Source organism: Bombyx mandarina, chromosome 08 (genome assembly GCF_030267445.1).
Source record: "Bombyx mandarina strain Sakado chromosome 08, ASM3026744v2".
In the NCBI taxonomy this organism is placed as follows: Eukaryota; Metazoa; Arthropoda; class Insecta; order Lepidoptera; family Bombycidae; genus Bombyx; species Bombyx mandarina.
The window spans coordinates 3,503,387-3,530,546 of record NC_143215.1 but is presented as its reverse complement, the minus strand read 5'-3'; the positions used below and the strand labels follow the sequence as shown (position 1 = coordinate 3,530,546).

Sequence of the window (27,160 nt, the reverse complement as noted above, 5' to 3'; positions counted from 1 at the left end):
CATTTTGTCTTTTACTTTTTAGGCGAACAAGGGACTAAACTTAGTCATCAGGGTCGCATTTTTCATATTGCTTGAGGTTCATTCAGAGATCCGCTTCGATAGTGTCAAACAAATTAGCCTTTGTATAAATAAAAAACAGTTCATCTGTATCTTTAAATTGAAAGTCGTTGTCACTTTACGTTTGACAAACAGTCTCGAAGGAGCGCTCAGAATTTCAATCACAAAAAAGCATCACAATTTTCGAGGTACTAGAAAGAATCACCTAAAAGCTGTCGAGGGAAAGCCCTGGGCCATCACTGTGGGATTGCTGCGAGATAACACGCACCCTGGGCCGGCGGAAAGCAAGTCATAAACAGGAGCAGGTTTTTCGTAAAATCCCTTTCATAGTTCAAGAGTTTGATCGTCAATTGGTTACAACATCTTCATAGAATTTCGGGAGCGGACGTAAGGAAATTGTAAACGAAAAATTAACTTGACACAACTCCGTAATCCTGCCACGAAGTAGTCATGATTTCTGGTTCCAAGAAAGAAAAAACAGTTGAGATTTTCAAATTTATAACTGGTGTCTTGTAAGTGCGCTCCGTAAGAGAGGTATATACCATCGCCCCACCGCGAAGCAGTAATGCGTTCTGAATTAAAAGACGAGGCAGCCCTTGTACTGTAAAACTTTTTTTTTATTTTTTCCACAGGAGAAAATCGCCGGATCCCCACCCGCACGGCAGGTGGGGTATGTGGGAGTCGAACCTCACTAAAACTCCTGCCGCTCACAGCCGGCGCCCTACCCCAGACCGGGCGGGAACCCAGTCGGAGCTATTGAGACGGCGGGACAGGGTTTACGCAGAGCATATTACATCCATCCCGCCATCCCCCAGACGCCGGACCGGCGGCCGCCAGCAACATGGCCGCCGGTTCCCTCGATCGACGGGCCAAGAGCCTGATTGATAGCGCCGCGCTACACCTGTACTATAAAACTTAGACTAACTTTACTGGTGCTAGGACGTATTGTAAGTCTGCACGGGTAGATGGGTGCCTATTTCTACCGTGAAGCAGTAATGCGTTTCGGTTTGAAGAGTGGGGCAGCCGTTGCACTGCAAAAACTGAAACCTTAAAACTCATGTCTCAAGGTGGGTGGCGGCATTTACGTTGTAGATGTCTATGGGCTCCGGTAACTACTATACATTAGGTGGGCCGTGAGCTCGTCCACCAACTTAAGCAACAAAAAAAAACTTACAACTCATGTTTAAAAGCAGATGACGGAATTTACGTTACCGATATGTATGGACTTCTATAATCAAAACGCACTACTGCTTCACAAAAGTTATAGGCAAGGAGGTCGCATTTGGTCGCATGCGTGCTCCCAAAATGCCCTACCACCAGTACATAATCAGTAATATCGCTATTGTTTTTCCATATAAAATACTCAAAAACTAAAAAACCATTGCTATCTCCTAGATTTTCACGGTCGAGCAATTCTCGTCCCTCGTAAAACGGAGTTGTATCGTACTTCGTTGCCTTTATTGTGTGTCGATCTCCGACGAGTTACAGTTTTGTTAGCAAATGCCGAGGGCAGTAGCCACTTAACTCGTACAACCGAAATTGTATGACACGGTGAGAGAGTTTGCAGAATTAGTACTACGCAGTTCTGTAAGATGCCGATGTCTTTTTGTCACGGTATTTTACGACAAGATAAAAGATACTAATTTGCTTATTGAATTTAGTGGTGAGTGAAAGAGTTTTGATTGTATTATATAACGGTTGTCGATAGGAAAACTCACTTGCCACTCATTCTTCAAATATATAAACTTTTACATTTCAATCTTAAGAATGTTTGGGCTTGTTTTGTTTTATTAAAATTTACTTGTGATGTGTTTTGTTTCTAGGATGTTTGAAAATAGCAAAAAAAAACATGGTGTGATTTAATTAATATCTAATACATAGTTCCTAATCCGTGGCAGCGGGAGTTCTAGACCATATTATATCGTCACATCGAAGAGTCACCTTGAGGCGGTGGGTGGCAAATAGAATTTATCTAACAAAAACCTCATACGCGTTAAATGTTATTGCATATTATCTGTTTGGTTGTTAAGTGGCCCCCAAGGCCATTTGCATAATTACGAGAAAGCCACCGCTAACGTTGAGACATAGTGTCTTGAATGTATAATATGCTGTCCTGCCTTTCAAACCGTAACGCATTACTGCTTCGCGGTAAAAATAGACAGGATCGCGTACCTACCTACCTGTAGATACTAGATAGGTACTTGTGGACTCACAAGACGCCCTGTACTGCTATAATTTTTGTCAGTTTTATTTTTGTTACACGATGTTATTCCTTTGTCGTGGAAACCATTCGTGAACACTGTGAACATTTGTTAAGTACGTACTTCAATAAAACAATCAGTACCTACCTTCGGTCTACGAAAACCGGCGCGCTTCTTTCTGTGCAGATAGCCTTGAGAGGCTATTTCAGCTTCGCCCTAACGTGTAGGTGAGCTCACGGGGCTCAAACCGGAGTGGTGCTATGATGCTAACACTGGCCCTAGTAAGAGTAGTGCTTCGCAGAATCTACCACCGGATCGGAATCGCAACCCGCGGACAAGATCCGGCGAGAAACTCAGTGGGCTGTGGGTAAATTCGCTCGTCGAGCCCTTCACAAGCGACAGGTTAGACGAGAACGGTGACCGGTGCTTGTGGTACCTAAAAGCACCGTTAATAGAACACCGGCGCGGTCGCATCGCTCGATACGAATAAATACTTATGAATCTAAAAAAATATTACCGTTTCGGTTAAATCGTAACTGTCGCCATTGTAAGCGTTGTTATTCATATTTATTATACTTACGTAAATGAAAAATCCATTCCGAACAGGAATTGCATAAAATCCGTTCTTACTGATCGCCTGTATCGGGAAGGTAGGTACTATATGTGAAGCATACAAGTATATCGAAAGGACAGCTTCAACTTCCTCTCCACGAGTGACTGATATTTTTTTTTTGCCCTTGTAGGCAGACGAGCATGCGGCCCACCTGATGGTGAGTGGTTACCGTCATCCATGGACTTCAGCAATGCCAGGGGCAGAGCCAAGCCGCTGCCTACCGCTTAATACTCTCCACAAGCCTCGTTTGAAGAAGGACATGTCATAGCGCTCATGATATACATTTATATGGTTTTCAAGAAGCTTTAAACAAGTTTCAGACATTGAGAAAATATCCCAGGCTTCTTGGAAAAACTTCACTTTATGGTACGTAGGTATAATTTGTCAAACTAGGGCCCTGAAACTGCGATACTTTAAGAAAAATATGTTACTTGTTTGGAAACTATCAACATCTTGTACCGGATGCCCCTAAACTTATATGTTGTTCAAGTTAAGACATTTAATTTTTTTGTAACTAAACACAGAATATAAAAAATTAATAAATCATACAAGTCTTTATTTTTTATAGACAAATAGACTAAATTTTGTCAATTAGTGGGTTCTAAAAATTTACAAAGCCCTTCATTAAAAATAAAATATAGGATAGGTAATATTTTACTGCCGTCTACAGGAGCAATGAGAAAACTAATCGAAACAAAGCCATCTAGTGGCCGACGCCCGTAAACATTTTTGTCAAGTGCTTGAGTTGCTTATCTATAGCTAGTTTTATGTATATTATCTATGTGTCGAACTACAGAAAAATGTGAACACTTATTGTTTTATAATGTTTAAATTCGTATCCCCACGAAATACCTATCTGACTCGAAGAGTTTGATTTAATAACCGAATTGTTGTTTTAGCAATATATCGATGTAAATCTATCTATCTCTAAGGTTTATGGCGACATATAAAATTTTATTACGTAGGTACCTACTCTTTGGAAGTTGTCAAAATACGAATTACATCAAATCGATAAGAAGACTTTTGATTTCAAAACTCGACGAATCTTAAGTAAGCGCTCCGTATATTCCAGTATTACGTTTTATAACAGAACGAATTCCAATATCCTTTACAGAGTGTATCAGCTGGTTCGATCACAATATTTTGAAAACGATGTACCTACATAGAACCGAAAACAATTTGATTTTACTGTGGAGCGCATTCCAATTTATATGACCCCGAGGACTGGGAGTGAAACTTCCAAGCTATTGGGATAATTGAAGGACTCGATTTTTATACGAAAACATTACTCACAAAATTTTATTTAGTTCATTGGTCGTCGCGACCAAATATCACTTGGGGCCATTACTTCAAAAACTTTCAGACGTTCACGGGGACATTGTAAAATATAGAGGGCTATCTGAGAGCTTTTCGGTTGAATAACTACAATTTATTAAGATAAATAGATTAAAAAAAATAGAAAGATTAAAATTACTATTGACTTTTTATAGCAAGATAAGATATCTTTTGTGTGTTAAGATTTTATGTGGAAGAATAAGCACTCTTTTTATTATCACAAATTATATTCTAATTGTTAAGATTTTATATGGAAGAATAAGCAGACTCTTTTTAATATCACCAATTATATTTTATTCACACGACACAATCTAAGTAGAGAATGTATCCATGGTAACGAGTCAACATTACTAGTGCGGCGACACGCAGCTAGTTCTATATCTCAACATTGTGTGCAATTATTCTATTGATTAATATTGTTAAGATAAGGTTATGAGTAATTTGCAATTGATTTACTGTCGCGTTCTCAAAGCCGTGTTTGGTTGACAACAAAATGTAAAGAAGGGTAAATAGAGATTTCTTACTGAAACTGGGTCTTAGATCCAGGGGTTGAGTAATTTTTTTTCGGGCCGGAGCCGAACTTCCTACCAGCTCCCCACCCCTAGGGGAGGTGTTAGATAAGCCCCAACCTTATTCTCGAATAAAATTAAGGGTGTTGTTTTATTTACCATTTGTGGAATTAACTTGTTCTCTTTGGCAAGTATTAAAATTTTATAGAAACAATGTCTATAACTTTGCAGTTTTCGAAAATAAATAAAAGCGATATTCAAACGTAAAAGTATTATGGTAAGTAGGTAACAAACATAAAATGAAAACAAAAAGTCGATTATAATTATGTATATTTCCATTTAATATAAAAAATTATAGATATTCACTATATAATATTTACACTTAAGTAAATGGCGTACAGCTCAAGATACAATGGGCTATAAAGAAAAATAAAAATGAAAAAAAGAATATGTTAAAAATATGAAACTATATATTTTTTTGTATTTCTTAATAATTCTTTTTCTGTTTAATACTGTAAAGCGAAGAACGCACAGGCACCTGCATAGTATTCATCTCTTAAATATAAACCACTATACCTCTGAATTCAAGAATAAGGCGCTTAAAAAAACCTCCTTCGAAATCAATGTATTATGTCAATTTATAACAAATGCATTCCATTTTCAAATAAAGGCTGTCGATCAAAATCGATTTGGCATTTACTTTTTGTCATTTACAAATGTCAACCATGCTTAGGTTTTTTTTTACAATAAAAAAAGTATAACCGGTAATGTCAGTTCAGTCTAGCTGAAGTAAACATATATCGTTCTGAATTGCATCCAAAATGATTTGAAAAAAACATTTATTACCATGATTTAGACTAACTTAAGAAATACCTACATTTTGTATAACATTACGAAGTTTCTGTTTTAAAAATTATAGGATAGGTACATAAAAGGTTTTAATTGATCATTACATTACTGAATTATGATATATTCCCTAATATTACATTAGAAAACATCAAAACTGATTCTGATCACAAAATCGACCGAATTTCAAATGCTTATTTCTTTTTATTTTATTAAGTTCAGGATATAGTGGTTTATACTAACCATAACTTCCCAGAAAAACGAGAGCGATACACATATTATTACACCTCACATTTATATATACACCAGATATTTTTAATTACCAAAAATAATAAGCATAATGTGTCCCAAGTATAGATTCTCAACGCATCCACAACGAAGAATATAAAAAAAAGCATTTTCAAACAGTTCTCATTGAAAACTCAAATTCAAAACTCGAACGGCGTACTCGGGTGTCCATAATTTTCGGCGGGACTTCTGAAAACTTAAATTTTATCTACAATCTGTCAACTAATCTATGTTGTCTGTTTATTCTTGGTAGTTAAAAACGAATGGTGTTTAATAAACGCTTTCATCACCAGGACACTTGACGGCAGTTTCATATTTTTTCTATCACAGACTAGAACTAGCAATAATTGCGTTTTTTCATTCAATGATTTCATATATTAAATAAATAAATATATTATTTCATTATTTTTTTTTACAAATTTTGATTGTTTATTAACTCAAGCCGGCAAACGAGCACGCAGTTTGAACGAACCATTGTCGCCAACAGTCAACACAAGTGAACAAACATATTTCGAGCACTTACACGTTAGGCACATTTACACAAAAATTAAATGTTACGTAATCAATCTCGAACCTACCTTTTGATTGAAAAGAACGCATCACAACGCAAGCACACCACCAGATTCAAAAACTTCTTAATGTATTTAAGATTAATATAGTAAATTGTAAGTTTGTATTCCGATTAACGCAAATATTTGTGGACCTCGCCGTTCGACTTTTACAAACTTTTGAAGTCGTCATAGCCTAAAGGATCAGACGTCCAAGGCATACGTGTTGAGCGATGCACCGGTGTTCGAATCTTAGGCGGGTACCAATTTTTCTAATGAAATACGTACTCAACAAGTGTTCACGATTGACTTCCACGGTGAAGGAATAACATCATGTAGTAAAAATGAAACCCGCAAAATTATAATTTGCGTAATTACTCGTGGTAGGACGTCTTTTGTGAGTTCGCGCGGGTAGATACCACCACCCTGCCTATTTCTGCCCTGAAGCAGTAATGCGTTTCAGTTTGAAGGGTGGGGTAGCCGTTGTAACTATACTTGAGACCTTAGAACTTATATCTCAAGGTGGGTGGCGCATTTACGTTGTAGATGTCTATGGGCTCCAGTAACCACATAAGCGTTTGTAGGAGGCACCGAAAATGCATGAGAAAATTCACAAGAGGTTGCTTTTTTTTGTTGCTAGTCGTAGCGATGTCCACACTTTTCAAAACTTATGGACAGCCTACTCACGTTTTCCCGATGTACGATGTACTTACTGCACATGCCTGTAATTCGAACGGCGAAGCAAATATCACTTTTATTTATAATAGTTTAATGATTAAGTTCGAATAAAAGATACGCTCAGCTATTGCTATCACAACCGCGACTCGTGTTACCGACACTGTTAATGGACTGCTAATAATCTTTATTACTTATGAACACATTAAGTGAACATTATCTTAGACAAATTGGACTAAAAGTCCTATATATTGTACTGTATTTAAAATTGTGTTCGAATTTACAATATTTTGTATTTTTCCCATCGAAAGCAAAATTATAATAAAAATAATATTAATTATGTAAACCATTTTATTTAAACATAACCTAAATTTTTATTCATTACCAAATGTCCTAATATGTCCCAGTCGATAACCAATTTAATTCAGATCATTTCTCTTATAAATATTTATTTTTAACAGAATTTCATTGCACAAATACAAATTTTTATCCGTTTTTTTCAAAAAAAAATATAAACCTATACTGTCTCTTTGTGTTAACAGTAAATTTTACCACACAAAAATTAACAGCCTATTTATTGATAGTAATAAGACTGTTATTTCTTTTAAACGAAGTAAACTATGAACACTGCTATTCGATAAACATAAAACACAAATTTTATAACCCATAAAAGCACCTAACACAATTTTTATGTAAGCTATTCGTGTACTCGCCAGTACTCCTAATAGAAGATATTACAAAAATAAAAAATACGACATTGGCAGCCCCAAAATTTTATCGGCTTGCAACACTGAACGAAAATGAAAAACCACTATTAATACCCTAAAAACGATAACAAAACTTAAATGCCGTATCCTAAAGAGATTGTACATGTTATAGATAAACGGATTTCAGAACCGTTAAAATAATACGAAAAAAAAAAAAGGAAAAATCTATCTATGATATGTACACAAGACTATATACTAAGACTACGCCTTATACGTAATATCTACAATGAACACTGTACACAAGTTCTAACTTTTAGAACATTATTTACACAACTCGCGAACATTTATTGCCTTTTAAGTAGTTTTCATTTAATTCTTCTAGTTAATGTTAAGTTAATCTGTGGACGTGCATTCCGTTTCAGGTAAAATTGAGAAGATCAATACTTAGAAAAATAATGCATCTAAAAAATGTTAACTATTCTTTTTACCACATTCTAGTTTTTTAATACAAACTCGGACAAAGTTTAATTCCTCCCAAAAAAAATTGAATTTCCAATCTGAGATACAATCAAAACTATTCGTTACAAAAAGATATCCATATATTAATCAGTACATTTTAGATTTTACATGAAACTTTTATTTTACACTGTACAAGTATACACTTAAAGCCATTAAGACTCAACGGATTTTTTTCATAAATTTTTGGCAGTTCCTTGTTTAAATTTGCTATAACTCGACTAGTCTAGAATTGAATCAAAAATTTTCAGATTGTGATGTTTAACGTTCAGTAATGGGAAGACATTTTGTAACTCAACTTTTTTTTTTCACTTCTAATAGACGCTATATTTAAAACACATAAGATCACTTTGAGGTTCTATATGAGAAAAATGCTTTCAAGAGACGGAAGACATTACAATCATATTATCATTTCGTCAATCTAACAACATTTATTACATGACCACAATTAATCCACTTCACTGTTCATTCCAGATCCATTGTAACAATTCCATCGTAGATTCCATTATCATTAGGAACTTCAGATTTCAACTTCACAACATTACCAAGGTGTGTATTATGAGGGCGGATCGTTTCCAAGAAACGTCCCTAAGACCATTCTGTTCTTTGCAATAACCGTTCTGATCTCTACGGTCCACGATAGTCGCCTTCTTCACCGTCGACTTGCAGATACAGTTGTTTCTGTTTTCGCCATCTAACCAGTTGCAACGACAACCGTTCAGACTCATTTCCGGTTGCTGAGAAGTAAACGTTTCTTCGTCAAACATTTCGATGGTGGCCCGCCTCTACCATACTTGGTTGGAAGTTTCATGCTTGGTTTCATTTAAGAGCCCTACAGAATGTTTCACTTCTTGAACAAGAGAAAGGTTCCATCGGGCTCTGGCTTTACTCAGTCCAGCTGTTGTACTTGAACCACTGACGTTGGAGGTGGAATGGAGATTTCATATTTGATTAGTCCAGTGCCTCGACCAGCTGAGAGCACCAAACCACCAACTTCTTTGACGTCACTGTGGAATGAAAAATTTAATTCTATATAAGGTGCAAATCTGACCCTAATGTTATAAGCAATTACGACAAATGCAGTTTAGTCAAAAAACATAGTTAAGGTTAAATTGGGTATCTCAGACGACAGTAAGTATTCAAAGCGGTGAAGATTGCGGTATTTTTATCAGTTTTTTTTTATTGCCCTTGTAGGCAGACGAGCACACGGCCCACCTGATGGTGAGTAGTTACCGTCGCCCATAGACTTCAGCAATGCCAGGGGCAGAGCGAAGCCGCTGCCTACCGCTATACCGGTATATAAGATGATATCGTCTTTTAAGATATATCGTGATGATTAAGTATAATCGTGTGTTGATAGGGTAGCGAGTGAGGACCTGGCGTGACGCGCGTGTGCATGATGTTTGTCCCTGGTGACCAGCTGTAGATGCGGCGTGACCAGGGTACGTCTCCCTCCTCCTACCACTATCTGGTTACCGATGACTTGCCCCGAACGATTCGTCACCTGGAAAACATTTTGCTATATACAATTTGAATAATTATGTAGGATTAAACCACTTGTTGTGGATTACGTTATAACAATGTAGTTTAAAAACGTATAATCGGAATAAAAAGGATAGGTATGTTCTAGATAGTAAAGTTGGGTGTGTGTAGCTATAAAAATTTCGCCTGGTTTTCACTGATACTAGTGATCTTATGGTCCTGATTTTAAGTTATAATCTTTACTGACTATGACGACGTAAAACGTAAGATGTCAAGACAGCTTTTCTACTATAAGCACGATCTCAATATAAACAGAACTACGATGTGCAATAATGAAATAACATGTAGATATACCATGACTGTCGTCAAGAGTAACGGTCTATAAGGTTACTTTTTTAAATTCACATTGAAAGAGTATGCAGCCTAAAACATAATATTCGCACATACGGTGCTATAACATCACTTATGCAAATTATGTAATATTTCAGGAGAAGCGTTACAAAATGCAATATCTTATTACAATTTTATAGTTCTTCTCGACTAAAGAAATAAAATGATAATATTTAAAGTACAACTTTAAATTTCATCAGTAAAAGGAGTTTCATCTCACTAATAACTATTCAAAAATGGATTTTCTCAAATTCATTTTAGTTTTAACAAAAATCGCATAAAAGACATTATAGCTCTGTATGTGTGAATATGGTAATAAAGTATATACACTTTAGGACCGTGGAAGTAGCTTCTTCGAGGCAGAATTAGGCAGGACAAGCCAAGGCAGCCACACAAGACGGTCAGCAACTGCAATCTTATTTAAAATTTTGCTTTTTTCATTTCTACACATATCACATAGTTCATTCTTCAGCCCTAATTACTAGTTACTACTACTACTAATGCCAATAGTACAATTCACATCAATTTCTGCTAATTGTAAATGTACTTGAGACCTTAGAACTTATATCTGAAAGTGGGTGGCGCATTTACGTTGTAGATGTCTATGGGCTCCAGTAACCACTTAGCACCAGGTGGGCTGTGAGCTCGTCCACCCATCTAAGCAATAAAAAAATAAAAATAAAAAACGCAATACTCACAACTTGTATGTGTGTTGGTTGTGTGTGATCCTGGTCTAGTTCTAAAGCATTTTGATGCTGAACTTGTTGTTGGTGTTGTTGTTGTTGTTGTTGCTGCTGAACTTGTTGGGCAGCTTGTTGTGCTGCTTGTTGGGCGGCTTGTTGCGCTGCTTGCTGGGCTTCCTGTTGCGCTTGCTGATTAGCTTGTTGTTGACTCTGATAAAACATATTATATTATTATAAATTATGAACTAACGGTCTAACTTTAAACTTTAAGCTTAGACCTTTAAATTTTAAACTTAGACTGAAGAAATTAAATTTACTACTATAATAAAATTGATGACATTTAATGTAATATCATCCACAACTCGAACCCCTTGGAACACATCTAATTATGGCTATATAACCGATTGAAGATAAATATAGAAATAAAAAAAAAACGGTCTAACTGACTGTTTACTGTAAAATCTGGGGGAAAAATGGCTCGATCAATAACTGTATTATTATAGACATATTGCCCTGACTTTATAACTCAGTCCTTCAATAATAGCTAGTCTGATTTTACAATTTATAAGCTACGAATCTAGCAGAGCGTTGAAATGTTTAGGCAAAACCAACATCAACACGAATATGTGTACTGTCTGAATCCCACCTGGTGATATCAGGATAGGTGGCCTATTTCTTGTTAAGATACAATACAAACCGATCTAGAAGGCAGGTCCATGTGTTGCCTCTGATGTAACATCAGATGGTTCTTCTGGAAGAAAGCCTTCCCGCACTGGCCACAAACGTGCGTCCTCAACGTACAGCTGCCTTCTGGATGCCTGACGTAATAATAGCAAACTTTTATAAGCACCTTGACACACTAACACCGTTACTGAATACGATTTATGGTTTAATTTTAAATTATAGTCCTAGTTATAGCTCATAGATCTGTACGCTAACTAGGAATGGCCCTGGTAGCAATTTATGACACAAGGAATAGTTAGGGGGTAGAATCGGGGGTCGAAGTCGTCGTGGCCTAAAGGGTAAGACGTCCGGTGCATTCGTGTTGAGCGATGCACCGGTGTTCGAATCTCAGGCGGGTATCAATTTTTCTAATGAAATACGTACTCAACAAATGTTCACGATTGACTTCCACAATGAAGGAATAACATCGTGTAATAAAAGTGAAACCCGCAAAATTATAATTTGCGTAATTACTGGTGGTAGGACCTCTTGTGAGTACGCGCTGATAGGTACCACCACACTGCCTATTTCTGCCGTGAAGCAGTGATGCGTTTCGGTTTGAAGGGTGGGGTTGTAACTTTACTAAGATCTTAGAACTTATATCTCAAGGTGGGTGGCGCATTTACGTTGTAGATGTCCATGGGCTCCAAAAACCACTTAACACCAGGTGGACTGTGAGCTCGTCCACCCACCTAAACAATAAAAGAAAAAAAAAAGAATCGAGTGTATGTTCACCTCCTCTGATGCGCCAGCAAGCCGTGTTTAGCTGCGAAGCCTTTACTGCAATCGTTGCAGAAGTGTATCTTCGGCCGTGGAGTAGTTACCGGATGATTCTGAAAAAAGTTCCCAAACACTAGTGAGTTCCAATCACTGCTTTCAATTACAATTCTTAAGCGTGTCGTTTTAAAACTCTTCTCGGAATTATGATTTTAATACGAGTATATTTTGATGATTCTCACCGTTGTAATGACTTGCGTGTGTACAACATTACTGGGATTTGTTGTCGATATTAAATGGATCGGTTGACCTGAAACAACATGATCAAAATTATTATGTTTCATTTAGATCAATACATTTAGATTAAGTAACATATTACAAAATCACAATTATAGTGCGATATAAATTTATTTTTATAAATTTAAAATAAAAGTGTTGTCTGCAGTTGAAATTAGATTGATCAGTAAGTTAACTTTTTATCAAACTCAATAACATGGTTTGTGTTCTTTTTGTGTATTTTCTTACAATGTCATCCGATTCGGAGTCATGTTAAAAATTTGAAATTTCTTCCTTTTCAAGTTATTGATTTAAAATTATTAACAAACTAGCTGTACCCGTCCGCTTCGATGGGCATTTAAAATTAATATTATTATTTGTCGACCCCACAAAGATTCTCATCATTAACGCCCCCGCAACTGGTCCAACATTCATATAAATATTAGCCTATCCGTTAAGTACATGTATTTGCTACATAGATACCAAGTTTCAAGTCAATCGGATGCACGGTTCAGTAGTTATAACGGAACATCCGTAAAAACCACTGTAGATTTATATATTAGTATAGATTTGCACAAGAGTCTTGCGGGCAAAGGTTTGGCAATGTCTCTGACGTCACAGATGCGTGTGAGCGTCGCGTCGGTGAGCAATACTGACTGTGCGTGTTCTGCTGCGCGGCGGCGACGATGCCGGGCTGCAGCGAGGCGGTGAGCGCGCACAGGTCCGTCACGCACACGCGGTCGCCGGCGTGCAGACGCACGTGCAGCGACAGCGCCTCCTGGAACAGCCGCAACGATCACATCTCGCTCTCCTCACTCTGTTCAACTCTTAGATTATAATCACTACATAGTACAAAGCAGTCGCTTTCTCTGTCCCTATATCTGTCCCTATGTATGCTTAAATCTTTAAAACTACGCAACGGATTTTGATGCGGTTTTTTTAATAAATAGTGATCGAAAAGGAAGGTTTATATGTATAATAACATCCATTAAATATTGGAGAAATCAATAATAAATTACAGTTTACGAAGCGAAGCGAGGGCCGGTCGCTAGTAATAATTATAATAGTAAATTCACAAGTGAAAGATCCAACTTTCTGTAGTGACAAAATACCGTCAGATTTGAATCGGTAATAACTATAAGACTAATAACACGTAGATAATGGTTGAGCATTTAACAGGTAATATTTCTGTACATGTTTCTCATACTGTCAGTTAAAAACACTAATTACTAGAAATTCGAAAATTCTAGCTTCAAGCTGCTGAATGTGAAATGTTCTGGTTGTATAGTAATGTATTATATAATTAGCTTGTATAAGGTGTATAAGGTGGCATGGAAACACCTTTATCCGTTACTTATATATCCACAATAAGTCTATTAAGAGATTTATATGCTAATTTATAAATAAATTAAATTTTTCGTGTCATCTGAATACACACAATAAAATCTAAGAATCTGCCTGTAAAATATTTATGTAAATATTGAAAAGTGAAACCACATTCAATGTTTGATTTTACCTTTGTGTTGAAGCAGGACCCGCATTCAGGGCAACCGTATCCGGGAGACGCTTTCTCCGCGACGAGGTGCCCATCGGTGCCGATCACCTATAAAATGCAACATTAATATACAAACAGAACAGTTGCAACACATATTATAGTCTTTTCTCATTCATTTGGCCAATTTAGTGGTTGAACCGAATCGTATTTAGGTCTTAACAGTTGTGTTGATTAAGCATTGGACATTTGGTACTATTTAAATGAAAAAATGAAAATGAGGTTGTTAAGAGAGTGTTAACTATGAATGTGGAAGGATGTAGAGGAAGAGGTAGACCTAAGAAGAAATGGATGGATTGTGTGAAAGACGATATGGGTAAGAGGGGAGTGAGCGAAGAAATGGTATATGATAGAAGAGTATGGAAGGAGAAAACATGTTACGCCGACCCCAGGTGACTGGGAGAAGGGCAGGATAATGATGAATGATGATTTGGTACTATTTAAATCATTTCACAAATTATAAGAATGATAATATTAAGACACTTTATTTATTCTACTGTGGTGAAAAATTCAGTTCAACGTTATTACGTGGATTCATATTTTAGTATTATCAATGATCCGTTTACTTGAACAATCTGTGGTTTGAAATCATCTTGCTCTATAACTATAGTCTGTGGCTGTTGCTGTTGTTGTTGCACTTGTCTTTGTTGCTGTTGCTGTTGTTGCTGCTGCTGCTGCTGTTGTTGTTGTTGCTGTTGCTGCTGTTGTTGCTGCTGCTGTTGTTGTTGTTGTTGTTGTTGCTGCTGCTGTTGCTGCTGCTGTTGTTGTTGCTGCTGCTGCTGCTATTGGGAAGTAAACCAAATGTCAATTAATACCATTTCTAGTTGTAGTGTAGTCTCATCTATTTTTTTAAACATACAGCAATTAGTGTCATTTTATATCTTAGTTAATTAAATATCTCAAACTACATATTATTATCTTCATTTTAGATGAGTCAACATCTTTAATACTAACAAAATTATATAATCATTTTTTTTCTTTATCACTACCGCAAAGTATTTCATCCTGATTTTCTGTATGCGATTATTTTCCCTACACGCTCTTGAATTTAATTATTAATTTCCTCAGCCCAAGAAATTCTTCATTATAAGTAATATAACAAACTACACTAATTCTATCAAGACCTCTCACTCCAATGACTGATAAACAGCATTTTTTTTATCAATCAAACACAAATGATAATTGTATGTTTGCATGAACAAACAATCCAATTGAACTTCATACGTTGACATTCATTGAACAAATCATATAAAGTAAAAAAATAAAGTGTACCTGTACAATTTGTGGTTTAAAATCGTCTTGTTTGATGACCGTCGTTTGTTGTTGTTGCGATGGCGTTGACGTGGATAAACAATGCCTCGACATCTTACAGTGCTGATACAGATCGGTTTTACTCTTGAACGCCTCGCCGCACTCTATGCACGCGACTACTCCTTCTCCAGTGTGTATTCTATAAGAGTGAAGTGAGTTATTTTCTTACCAAAAATTCCCCTAGTATGAATCTTTAATACTGGTTATAATGTGTAAAAGGTCTTTTACCACAAAACTGTCATGTATTCTGGTTCGAAAGTGGGATAGCAAAAATACAATTGATAATTTTTGTTTTTTTTAATTGAGTAGAGATTAGATTGGAGATGGATTTGCTAAGAATGGGAAGTGTTCACGGCCGCATTGTCAAGTGGTTACTGGAGCCCATAGACATGAGGTCGTCTCAATAGTATTGTACAACAGCTGCTCCAGCTTTTTCTAATGAAATAAGTACTTGAGAAATGTTCACTTCGACGGTGAAGGAATAACATCGTGTAGTAAACATTAAACCCGCAAAATGATAATTTGCGTAATTACTGGTGGTAGGACCTCTTGTGAGTGCGCATGGGTAGGTACCACAACCCTGCCAATTCCTGCCGTGAAGCGGTAATGCGTTTCGTTTTGAAGGGTGGGGCAGCCGCTGTAACTATACTGAGACCTTAGAACTTATATCTCAAAGTAGGTGGCGGTATTTACGTTGTAGATGTTTATGGGCTCCGGTAACCGCATAACACTAGGTGGGCCGTGAGCTCGTCCACAAGCCTAAGCAATCTATACATATGAATAAAATTGGAGTGTCTGTTTGTAATATTGAAATAACCGCTTTTTACTATATGCATATGAATATATATACGGTACATACACCAAAAAAACATTTTTTACAATTTTTGTCTGTCTGTCTGTTTGTTCCGGCTAATCTCTGGAACGACTGGTCTGATTTTGACGAGACTTTCACTAATAGGATGATATAAGGAGTAACTTAGGCTACTTTTTTAGACTATCTTCGCCCCGCGGCGTCACCCGCGGTACGACAATAACTGCGGGTAACATTGCGGGACTCAACTATCAATAATAACATTTAGTTAATGTTTCCATAGTGAAGCGAGGGCGGGTCGCTAGTAATACATAAAAAAAACCCTTCACTCTGGAATGCATGACTGAGAAACAAGTTCACAATAGAAGACAACTAACTTCAAGTGCGCGACAAGCGTCCGTTTCTGCAGGAACTCCTTCCCGCAGACGGGGCAGGCGTGCGGCACGCGGCCGTGCACGCGCCCGTGGTTCACCAGCTGGAACTTGCGGGCGAACGCGGCCCCGCAGTCGCCGCACACGAACGGCGACAGCGACCCATGGAACCGGCTGTGCATCACTAGGTGCTCCTGGAAGGAAACAACACCATGTCGTCTATATTGCTGTTTTTTTTTTCCTACCTAAACTGATAGCCTTGAGGGGCTATATCAGCGTCGCCTTAACTAGTAGGTGAGCTCACGGGACTCAAACCGGAGTGTTACAAATATTGGCCCTAGCAAGAGCAGTGCTTCGCAGAATCTACCACCGGATCGGAAAAGCGACCCACTGAGAAAATCCGGCGAGAAACTCAGTGGGCTGTGAATTCGCCACGAGGAATAATGTCAGAAAGCAATCTCTGAGCTCTATAGAATACTCAATTTTTTTTTTTTTTTTTGCCCAAATCTGTGGACGAGCTAACAGCCCACCTGGTGTTAAGTGGTTACTGGAGTCCATAGACATCTACAACATAAATGCACCACCCACCTTGAGATATAAGTTCTAAGATCTCAGTATAGTTACAACGGCTGCCCCACCCTTCAAACCGAAAGGCATTACTGCTTCACGGCAGAAATAGCAGGGTGGTGGTACCTATCCGCGCGGACTCACAAGAGGTCCTACCACCAGTAATTAAGCAAATTATAATTTTGCGGGTTTGATTTTTATTACACAATGTTTATCCTTCACCGTGGAAGTCAATCGTGAACATTTGTTGAGTACGTATTTCATTAGAAAAATTGGTACCCGCCTGCGGGATTCGAACACCGGTGCATCGCTCAACACGAACGCACCGGACGTCTTATCCTTTAGGCCACGACGACTTCAAACGCACTAACAGTAATATTCAATCAGTCACCAAAACAAAAAAGTAACTATGAGTTAGTGAAGCTGATCCTTTGTTTACTTGATTTGTGGAATCTGCTACAACTTTATAAAAATCACTAAATCAATACTAGTTTTTCATGTCTATTCAAACACCTATTACAAAGGGTGGGGTCTCATGTGTCTTGTCTCTCAGTTGTTTTATAGTTAAGATTTCTGAAATATTTTCGTAGTTTGAAACAAACGCAGTCAAGGCATATTTCACCATCTGGATGAAAAATGATAACTGTCATATTTGTTTTGGTAGTGGATATGTATGGTAAAGATGTACAGGATGTACTTACCTTGTGAGCAAAGCTCTCTCCACATTCAGTGCAAACATAAGGTCGTTCTCCGGCATGATACTTGCTATGCGTCACCAGATGTCTTTTCAAAGGAAATCCTCGCCCACATTCACCACACACAAATGGACGATCTCGACTATGTACCTTTTAAGGGATATAATTAATGAAATATCCATATACCCAATTTACATGTATACAGTTTATTGAACAATTTTTTAAACTGTACTCACCCTAGAATGTGTTACAAGATGATGTTTAAGTGTAAAGGCCATTTTGCACTCATGACATCTGTAAGGTCGATCAGCTGAATGTAGCAACAAATGTGTGTTCAAACAATGCTTTCTTGCAAATGCTTTGCCACAATGAGCGCACACATGAGGTCTTTCACCTAGGTAATAATAAAATTCGTTCTTAATTTACTGCTCTTTAAGAATTATTAATTAGAAATAAAAATGTCAAAGATTACTAATTTTTGTTTTGTAATATTAAGAAATGTTCACCATTGTATGTATTCATGGCAATATAATACTTCTTTATATTATTCTTCACATTATGATACTTCTTCATTTAATTAGTGAATAAGGGTTAGCAAAAATTCATAAATCTTAAGACAATCATTAAGTTTTATGGGTATTGTATAATTTTAACCTTGTTACAAGTCATTTTGATAAAGGAACACCGTAAATTATAATTATTTTTATACCCAAATTATTAAAAATATTCATTACTATCTATGTGACCACTTTAGTTATAAGAAACATTTTAGATTTGTGTTAACAGTTGTAGTCTAGTGCCGTTTTTTGTTAATAGTCCAGTGCCTAAAACTACAAAATAATGCAATTTTGTAAAGATAGATAGAACCTTATCCATTTTAGATCTAACAAAATACTTCTACTGTATACTTTTTAACAAATCATAAAATGACATTGCTCTTCTTACAAATTTTACAATATATTTACTGACCGGTGTGAACCCTTGCATGTGTTGTGAGATGGTGTTTCAACAAGAATGATTTTCCACATTCGTCACATGAATACGGCCTCTCTTTAACAGCGGGAGGTGGTGCTGTTGTCGTCATTATTGTATTTGCATTGATCATCTCTGTCTGTGAGTATACAGCCTGAAAAGAAACATTATTACTTGATAACTTAAATTCAATAATGATCGAAATATCTGAAGATATTTATTAGTACTCATTTCACAAGCTACTGAGTTTCGCATCGGATCTACTCAGTGAGCTACGATTCCTGAGCAAAGCACTGAACTTACTAGGTCTAGTGTTAGCAAATTCTCTCAGTTCTCTCAGTTGAGCCTGTGAGCTCACCTACCCTTCCGCACATAGTTGTAGCACCTTAGTCTACCAACGGTTAGATAGGGATAACAATAAAATAAGAAGACATTCATATAATACCAGCTTCTTCCATTTGACTCCATACAGAGGAGGGCCGTTCGGATTGTCGATAATCCCATTCTCTCGGATCGTTTGGAGCCTCTGGGTCTGCGGAGGGACTTCGGTTCCCTCTGTATTTTGTACCGTATGTTCCATGGGGAGTGCTCTGAGGAATTGTTCGAGATGATACCAGCATCTCGTTTTTACCATCGCACCGCCCGCCACCGGAGTAGAGTTCATCCATACTACCTGGAGCCACTGCGGTCATCCACAGTGCGTTTCCAGAGATCTTTTTTGCCACGTACCATCCGGCTATGGAATGAGCTCCCCTCCACGGTGTTTCCCGAGCGCTATGACATGTCCTTCTTCAAACGAGGCTTATGGAGAGTATTAAGCGGTAGGCAGCGGCTTGGCTCTGCCCCTGGCATTGCTGAAGTCCATGGGCGACGGTAACCACTCACCATCAGGTGGGCCGTATGCCCGTCTGCCTACAAAGGCAATAAAAAAAAAAAAAAAAAAAATGGTGACTACAATTATATATCGTGAACATCAAAGCTTCCTAAGAAATAATTACAGGGAAGTCTGATCTTTGATCAACGAGATAAACAATATATAACTAATCACTGGGAACAAATCACACACTGTCATCCAGCCCCAAATTACGATTGCCTGTATTATGGGTACCTGAGGCTGACATATATACTTCTATATGCTTAAATATATTTTCATATATAGATAATAGCTAGAGCCGCTAATTACTGCACAACTGAGTCAGTCAGATAAACGGATACTTGACTGGTTACTGTTGCTATCTATAGAAAAAAAAAAACTTACTTTAGGTGAACTGTTAGTAGTTCCAGGTTCCTGCTTCGTATGTAACAGATGATGTTGTTGTACTGTTGTTGTTTGTATTGTTTCTGCTTGACCCTGTTGATTGTTCGCTTCGGTTAAACTCTTCAAGCCACCATTAAGTATTGTATGGTTTAACTGTGATGCATCAATGACAGGGGTAGCTATTCCTTGAGCTTGCAGTGCCCTTTTCATTAGAATTTCATTGCACTCTTCCGCCGTCAATTGTAGTGGTCCAAGGGGAGTCATAAACGACTTTGATGTTAGATTTGTTGCTGCAATTTATAATTTATTTTATTGATTTGGTTCACATAAGTTTATTGTTATTAAATATTAACATTAAACCTAGCAATATTGGTCAAATTAACCTTTTTTTTATATTTTACATGTTATAAAATTGTTATGAAAGTATAAGAAAATTGACAGAATATGCTTTTAATATTTTCTTCACTTTTTACTTCTAGTTTATTTTTCTCTTTCAGTCAAATCAGTATTTTTTTATTAGCACTTAATTTAACCGAGTGCGGTATAGCTGTAATAAGAACTGTCAGTAGATTTAGTATTAAATACTTACAAGAACTTTATTTATCTAATTTAAGCTTAAAATTAAAATTTAATTTGAATTTAAGCAATTAATGCTAAATAAACAAAAAGCTGACTAGTAAGTGATAGTAAGCCTTAAAACAGTTAATAATACCCACTATGTATTGTCGCTGTTTGGTTTTGTTGTGAAACCCTGTTTATAGTATGGGTCGGAGCTTCATTCAGAACAAACATAGCTCTCCTAGCCGTCACCGGAGCTCCTGCTGTGACAACCCTTGTGACTTGAGCCCCCGAGTTGGATACTGCCACAGCAACAGCACCCACTTTATCTTGGACTTGCGGTGTCTTGTGAGACATAACAGTGAGTGTTGTCTCTGGAGACACCTGAAATGTTTTATTTATTGTTGATTATTTGTTTTTATTTATAATAATATATGTCTTTACTGAAATGTAACCTATTTTGAAACGAAATAGCACATATAAGTACACAATTTCATAATAGCTTTTTTTTGTTGCTAAATATTAAAATAGCTAGAAATTTTACTTCAAGTGAAAGTTGATTATTCTTAATTTCTTTTAATCTTGCTTATGGTTAAAACTTTGAAAGGATGCACTTTGAAATTAAAGTGCACAATAAATGTTTAATCTAAAGTGCTTCAGTTATTTACCGTGCTCCCAAGCGAATAACTGAGGCTGCTCGGAGTTTCGACATCGCCCTTGGTAAGGTCCGCGGAACTTGTAAAGCCCCAAGAATAACCGAAACCCGAAACATTGTTCGGTGTTGGCATACACATTTTCACCACAATATAAACTTCACTACATAGAAATGTAAACGCACTAACACAGATTCACTATTTGATAGTAAACAGTCCTCATGACAGTTTTATCATTGCGAACATGTATGTACGACCTCACAACCACACACGCAAAACGCACTCATTGACAGCGACGCCGAATATCAAGCGAAAACAACACTAATTTACAACTTGTGATGGTGTTCTGTGTAAATAACGATGAATCTTAACTTTAGACGACATCTAAATTAGTTTAATCAACCCAATATAAAAGGCGGCCCAGAACAACGACGCTTCAACGAACATTGACACGCACATTATTTACAACAAATAGTACGTTATTAGAAGTCATATATGCATTTAAAAGCTTCATAATTACATATAAAATAAAAAACACTTTCGTATGTCAAAAAAATTTGGAGAAAATCCAGATTTTTATGAAAACAATTAATTTATCGCACACACAAAAAACCTGACGCCATTTTATTATTTATGGTCATTTGAAAACTGAAGCATAAACTTTTAAATTTCTAGTTTTTTTTGGGCCAAAGACAAACTTTATAAAATTCTTGAAATTAGTTTATTTTTTAAGCCCTATATCTAATCAATCAAAGCTGTAGTTTCACTAAAAAATTGGCTGAATTTTTCATCCTAAGCGCTTTAGAACTAACAAAAATTACGTGATTTAATTACACCACATTCTTACATTTAATGTCAATATTCTTGGGGTATTTTTTAATTTATCTTAGTTACTTGACACTTGACACATAGGTAATCAATTTATGCACTCGTAGTCTGACTTCTTTGCAATATTACTAAATAAGACAAGCTCTTCAAGAACTCAAGTACCTGACTTTTCAAAGTTTTAAGTATAATCTGCCACCATCATGTTCTTTAAGGAAATTGAATACATATTTTATAATAGATTTCTAATTTGAAATAATCTAAACCTACAAATAAATAGATCCGTTCGTTATGTATAATAATAATTATATTATAGTATCAACAGTTAGGTAGCAATTTAAATGTAGAAACAGCCTGTCATCAACTGTCACTGTCAACTTAAAATTACTAAAGAAAGTATAAAATACCTACCTACCTAGGTAGGTACATAAATAAAACAGTTTAAGTCCTAAATCTGAGTTTGATACTTTTTCCCTAACATATAGAATTGATCTATTTCCCATTCATTAAATAGACATAGACGTCTTAAAATTCAAAATGAATCCGATGTCAATGGACCGAGATGAACCTTCCTCATTGTTATCATTTTCCTCCAATCACCCTCTAGAACAGTTTGTCCTTTTAGCAAAGGGAGCTAAAGGTTCTGCGTGCGCTGAACTCATCAAACAGGTTCTGGAGGCTCCAGGAGTGCATGTTTTCGGCGAGCTATTAGAGATGCCAAATATTAAAGAGGTTAGAAAACTTACCTTTATATCGATCAATTAATTCTAATACATTTTTTAACCATTAAATGTATGAAACTGTCCGAATTCTATGGGTAGAAATCAATTTGGCGCTCTTGTTAAAATTCATTTTATTGTATTTTTCAGCTGGAGAGTGGACCTTATGCAACTCATTTAAAAACTCTTAATTTGTTTGCCTATGGCACATATAAGGACTACATTGAGAACAAATCTGACTATTTAGAATTAACCACAGTCCAGTGCAAGAAATTACAGCATCTGACCATTGCAACACTTGCAACACAAGAGAAATGTATCCCTTACAGTGTGTTACTTGAGGAATTGGATATTAAAAATGTTAGAGATTTAGAAGATCTTATCATTGAAGCTATTTATGCAGGTGAGTTGATTTTCCTACTATAGTGTATATACAAACAGTCCCTAATAAAAAAAGTGTCATAGTTGTTGATTCATAAAACAGTATTAAAATTCAAGTTTGACTAGATGCATTTTATACTTTGTTTTTTATTTATTTTTCGAGTTATTCTTGTGGTGTATATGAGAAAACAATTCAGTGCCAAATTTGATGTAGTATCTAATTTATTTAGTTCATGTTTTATATAGATTAAAGCCACATATATAAAATGTGTGCATTGATAAATAATACATATACACTAAATAAACATAACTTCTAAAATGTACATGTAAAAAAAAATTCATTAAATCTTAAATGGATTTAGCTACCAATACAAATAGGAAACTGATGCTACAATTACGTGAGCCCTACTATTATATCTTCACAAAATTTAATGCATCTTAGTGGAATCAAGTGGGATCATAAAAAATTCAATTACAATTTGAAACTTTACAGTCTAACTATCGCTTTACCTTATAATTACAAGTACTTATGCTTAGTAAGTCAATGTTATGTTCCCTGCTTGAGTTTGTATGCCCTGAAAACAGTTTAACATCCTTTTATTTATCCATCTAAGCATATATTTATTTTCATTTTTCTTTTACTATTTTATTTTGGTTTTACCCTTTGTAGAAGGCGAGATCAATTTTGTTCCATGTGGTAGTAAGTAGTTGTAGAGAAACAAATAAATCTGAAAGTGAATATAGCAAATATCAATATACAATTACTTTCTAAAAATAGTGCACTTCTCATTATGACCATGGTAACTAGTTAACAATGCATTCTTTTAAATTATTACTTGTATAAAATTAAGTTCAATAAAAACCTCATTAGACAGATAGTGTGTATTCTTTATTCAATATAAACATAAATACAAAACATACATCACAAAAGTATCACGGGCAGTCTTATTGTTAAGAGGAATCTATTCCAGACAATCATGAGGTGGACAAGAATCACATGAGGAAATAAATTAACCTCAGTGTACTTATTATTTAAAAGAATATTTTTATAAACATGCACAATATAACAATATATAGATATACAATATAAACTCATTAGAAGTAGAATACCTTGCCGATTTGAATATAAATACATGATGTTGAACTATTTTACTGTTAGAATAGACCGCTCGCACGATAATTGGAAATAATTTACATACTATACTTCCATAGACATAATTCACGGCAAGTTGGACCAGGAATGTAAACGTGTGGAAGTGGACGTGGCCCTTGGCAGAGATGCGCGGCTTGAAGATGCAGCTTCCATTGCTGATGTCCTGGCCGACTGGTGCAATGCTTGTGAAGCAGTACTCAGTTCTGTAGATCAACACATACAGAGAGCTAATCATCAGAAACAGAAGGCTATCAGACATCAGCAGGGTATAGAACAGAAGGTGAGTGTTATAATATTATCTAAGGTGCATGTATATATATAATAATTCCTAAAACTAAAACATCATCATCAAATACAATGGTTGACCTTCTAAAAATCATATAGTTCTTATAAAAATCTTCGATCAACAATAGTATTATTGATCAAAGCTCAAAATAAAAAAAAATACATAACTTTATGACCCATTCGGAATGTAGGTTCACCACAAAGTATCAATCAGCAAGAAATTCAGAGCTTGCACTTTTAAAGATAAATGTATATTTACAGTTCTGGATGGAAATAGTCTTCAAAATTCTCTTAACTATTATTTTTTATCCTCCTTATATATACAATTAGATTCAGATCCATAAGTAGACATGTGACACAGACAACTTCAGTGGCACAGTTTAAAGGAGCATGCATTCGATTCAGTATGCTTAGTGCGAGTTTTTTAACTTCTCGATCGCGTAAAAGTTAACCGTGTAGGAGTTAGAACAGTGTCCCTTCGTTTGCCGCTAGGTTCGCTGTTCCAACTCCATACTTATTTGAGTTAACTTTTACGCAATCGAGAAGTAAAAAAACTCGCACTACGTGCACAGAACACTGTCTATAGAAAGCAGTTTAGTGTCGCTTCTGTAATTGCTCGAAATCCTTAACCTTTCGAATATTTATCAATTCATAGTTGTGTTCAGCTTATTTGTAGAATTAGAGATGGTAATGGTCACTTTTACAAATATCTTAAATTTCATGTTTTACTGTGATTTTAAGTTTTAATTTCGCCATTGATGACAAACCAGTCCCAAGGATAGTACATAAGAAAACGTTTTGAAGTCCCGTAAAAAAACAGTCATGCATTACCAAACAGTACATTATTATGAGAATTTGATTGAATGCCTCAATTTGGACTCATGTATTATTATGTTACAATATCAGTATGCTTAGTGCGATTTTTAACGTTCTCTATAGCGTAAAAGTTAGCCCAATTTTGTATGCAGTTGGAACAGCGCCCCTAGCGGAAAACGTAGGCAAACTTTCTCATTCCATACAAATATGAGCTAACTTTTACGCTATCGAGAACGTTTAAAAAACTCGCACTAAGCACACAGTTGGATTCGGATTTAAACTTAGCATTACAAGGACCTTGATCACTGAAATAGTAAGACAAAAACTTCAGGTAACTCAAGTTAATCATTATTTCAGATTTTATACATAAAGAAGACATTGAAGACTCAAGCAGAGAATGATGAGTCAGCGTCAGGTGCCAATGCCGAGCCTCACTCAGCACCCAAAAAGAATTCGAGCAAAAGCAAGACTGCACGTAACTCTGCCAAATTCTGGCAGAAGAGCACATAATTGAAAAACAGATTGAATTGTATTTTTAACCTTGTGATAATTTTTGAAATAATAAATATGTTGTAAGTGTATCGTATCGTATGTTTTTTTTTTCATTTGACAATTTCTACTTTCCGTTCGGGAAAACGAAAAATTCAAGTAAGTATTGATGATGAAAACGACGGAAATTTTTAAATATGGAAAATGGACATTGGATGAACTGGTGAAGGTTAATCATAGTTTTTTTTGTCAACTACGCAACAAGCTTCGGGAGCTTGATGATGAGTATTTATTGTAAATGCTTACATATTACTTCATATACGGAGTTCTAGTGAAATAAAAACGAACAGAAACTTGTCTTTGATTTTCCTCTATTTCAAAAATATTACTCCAGACTGATGTCGTTATTTATTCGTATGTTATGTAGTATGTTGGTATACTGTAAGAGTTATTCTTTATTACCAATCTACCTAATCAGAATAGAGAGGAACATTGGCATTCTCTATGCAGGTACTCTATCGAATAATACATCTTGTGTGTGCTCAAGGATTCATTCGAGATGATATTTCATCCGATTACTTTCCATCAAAAGGGCTACTAAACATTACCTAAGAATTCGTTCACTCATTCCCATTGCGTTTCAACAGATCGAACGTCTCATCAAAAACCGATCCAATTTTGTTTAGATTAAGATAGATCGTATGTAATGTAACTTCGATAGTTTGCTTAAAAATTTAACCTCGCCACGTCAGACGCTGCCCACTCTCCTGGTTTCAAACGGTAATTACGGTAAAAACAATATTATATTCACGATTTCTAAGTAACATTATACCTGCATGGAACCAAAACAGGAATTACATTTTATGTACAGTAAACATAAATTAGAGCTACAAAATCTATGGATGACTGATCGTAGGAAATGAGTACCTATTGTCGAAAGGCTTCGATGTAGTTAAATCGTTGCAGAGTCGAAGTACAATTTATGCGAGAGTTAGCTGTTAGGTCCCATGTAAATTAAAATAGCAGCCGTTCAAGTGAAGTGATGTGCAAAATATTATAGGGATTTTGCCCTTCGTTCGATATTAAGTTTGTTGTATACAATGTAGACCCATCTGTACCATATTAAGATCTATTCTGTGTTCAAGATATAAACATGCCGCAAATCTGTGCTTTAGATA

The 27,160-nt window shown here is 36.1% G+C and overlaps 2 protein-coding genes across 5 annotated transcripts; one reads left to right on the top strand and one right to left on the bottom strand.

Moving 5' to 3' along the window:
* Positions 1 to 7,405: 7,405 nt before the first annotated feature.
* Positions 7,406 to 21,963, bottom strand: cg (zinc finger transcription protein combgap). 4 transcript variants are annotated; one of them, XM_089729415.1, is made up of 17 exons: positions 21,330 to 21,963; positions 20,820 to 21,045; positions 20,104 to 20,393; positions 18,843 to 18,999; positions 18,110 to 18,267; positions 17,880 to 18,023; positions 16,618 to 16,805; positions 15,391 to 15,568; positions 14,685 to 14,900; positions 14,083 to 14,169; positions 13,224 to 13,344; positions 12,533 to 12,600; positions 12,309 to 12,406; positions 11,548 to 11,668; positions 10,866 to 11,060; positions 9,672 to 9,799; positions 7,406 to 9,302 (listed from the first exon to the last, which is right to left on the bottom strand). In XM_089729415.1, exons 1-17 carry the CDS (start codon positions 21,453 to 21,455, stop codon positions 9,185 to 9,187), a joined length of 2,619 nt encoding a protein of 872 aa, XP_089585541.1. In that variant the 5' UTR covers positions 21,456 to 21,963; the 3' UTR covers positions 7,406 to 9,184. The 4 variants fall into 4 exon arrangements, with proteins under 4 accessions (XP_089585541.1, XP_089585542.1, XP_089585543.1 ...); XM_089729416.1 differs by having other exon boundaries at positions 14,685 to 14,897; XM_089729417.1 differs by having other exon boundaries at positions 14,685 to 14,894.
* Positions 21,964 to 22,509: 546 nt separating this feature from the next.
* Positions 22,510 to 26,079, top strand: CSN7 (COP9 signalosome subunit 7). The gene is made up of 4 exons (XM_089728995.1): positions 22,510 to 22,871; positions 23,009 to 23,261; positions 24,452 to 24,672; positions 25,851 to 26,079. Exons 1-4 carry the CDS (start codon positions 22,677 to 22,679, stop codon positions 26,001 to 26,003), a joined length of 822 nt encoding a protein of 273 aa, XP_089585121.1. The 5' UTR covers positions 22,510 to 22,676; the 3' UTR covers positions 26,004 to 26,079.
* The last annotated feature ends 1,081 nt before the right edge of the window (positions 26,080 to 27,160 follow it).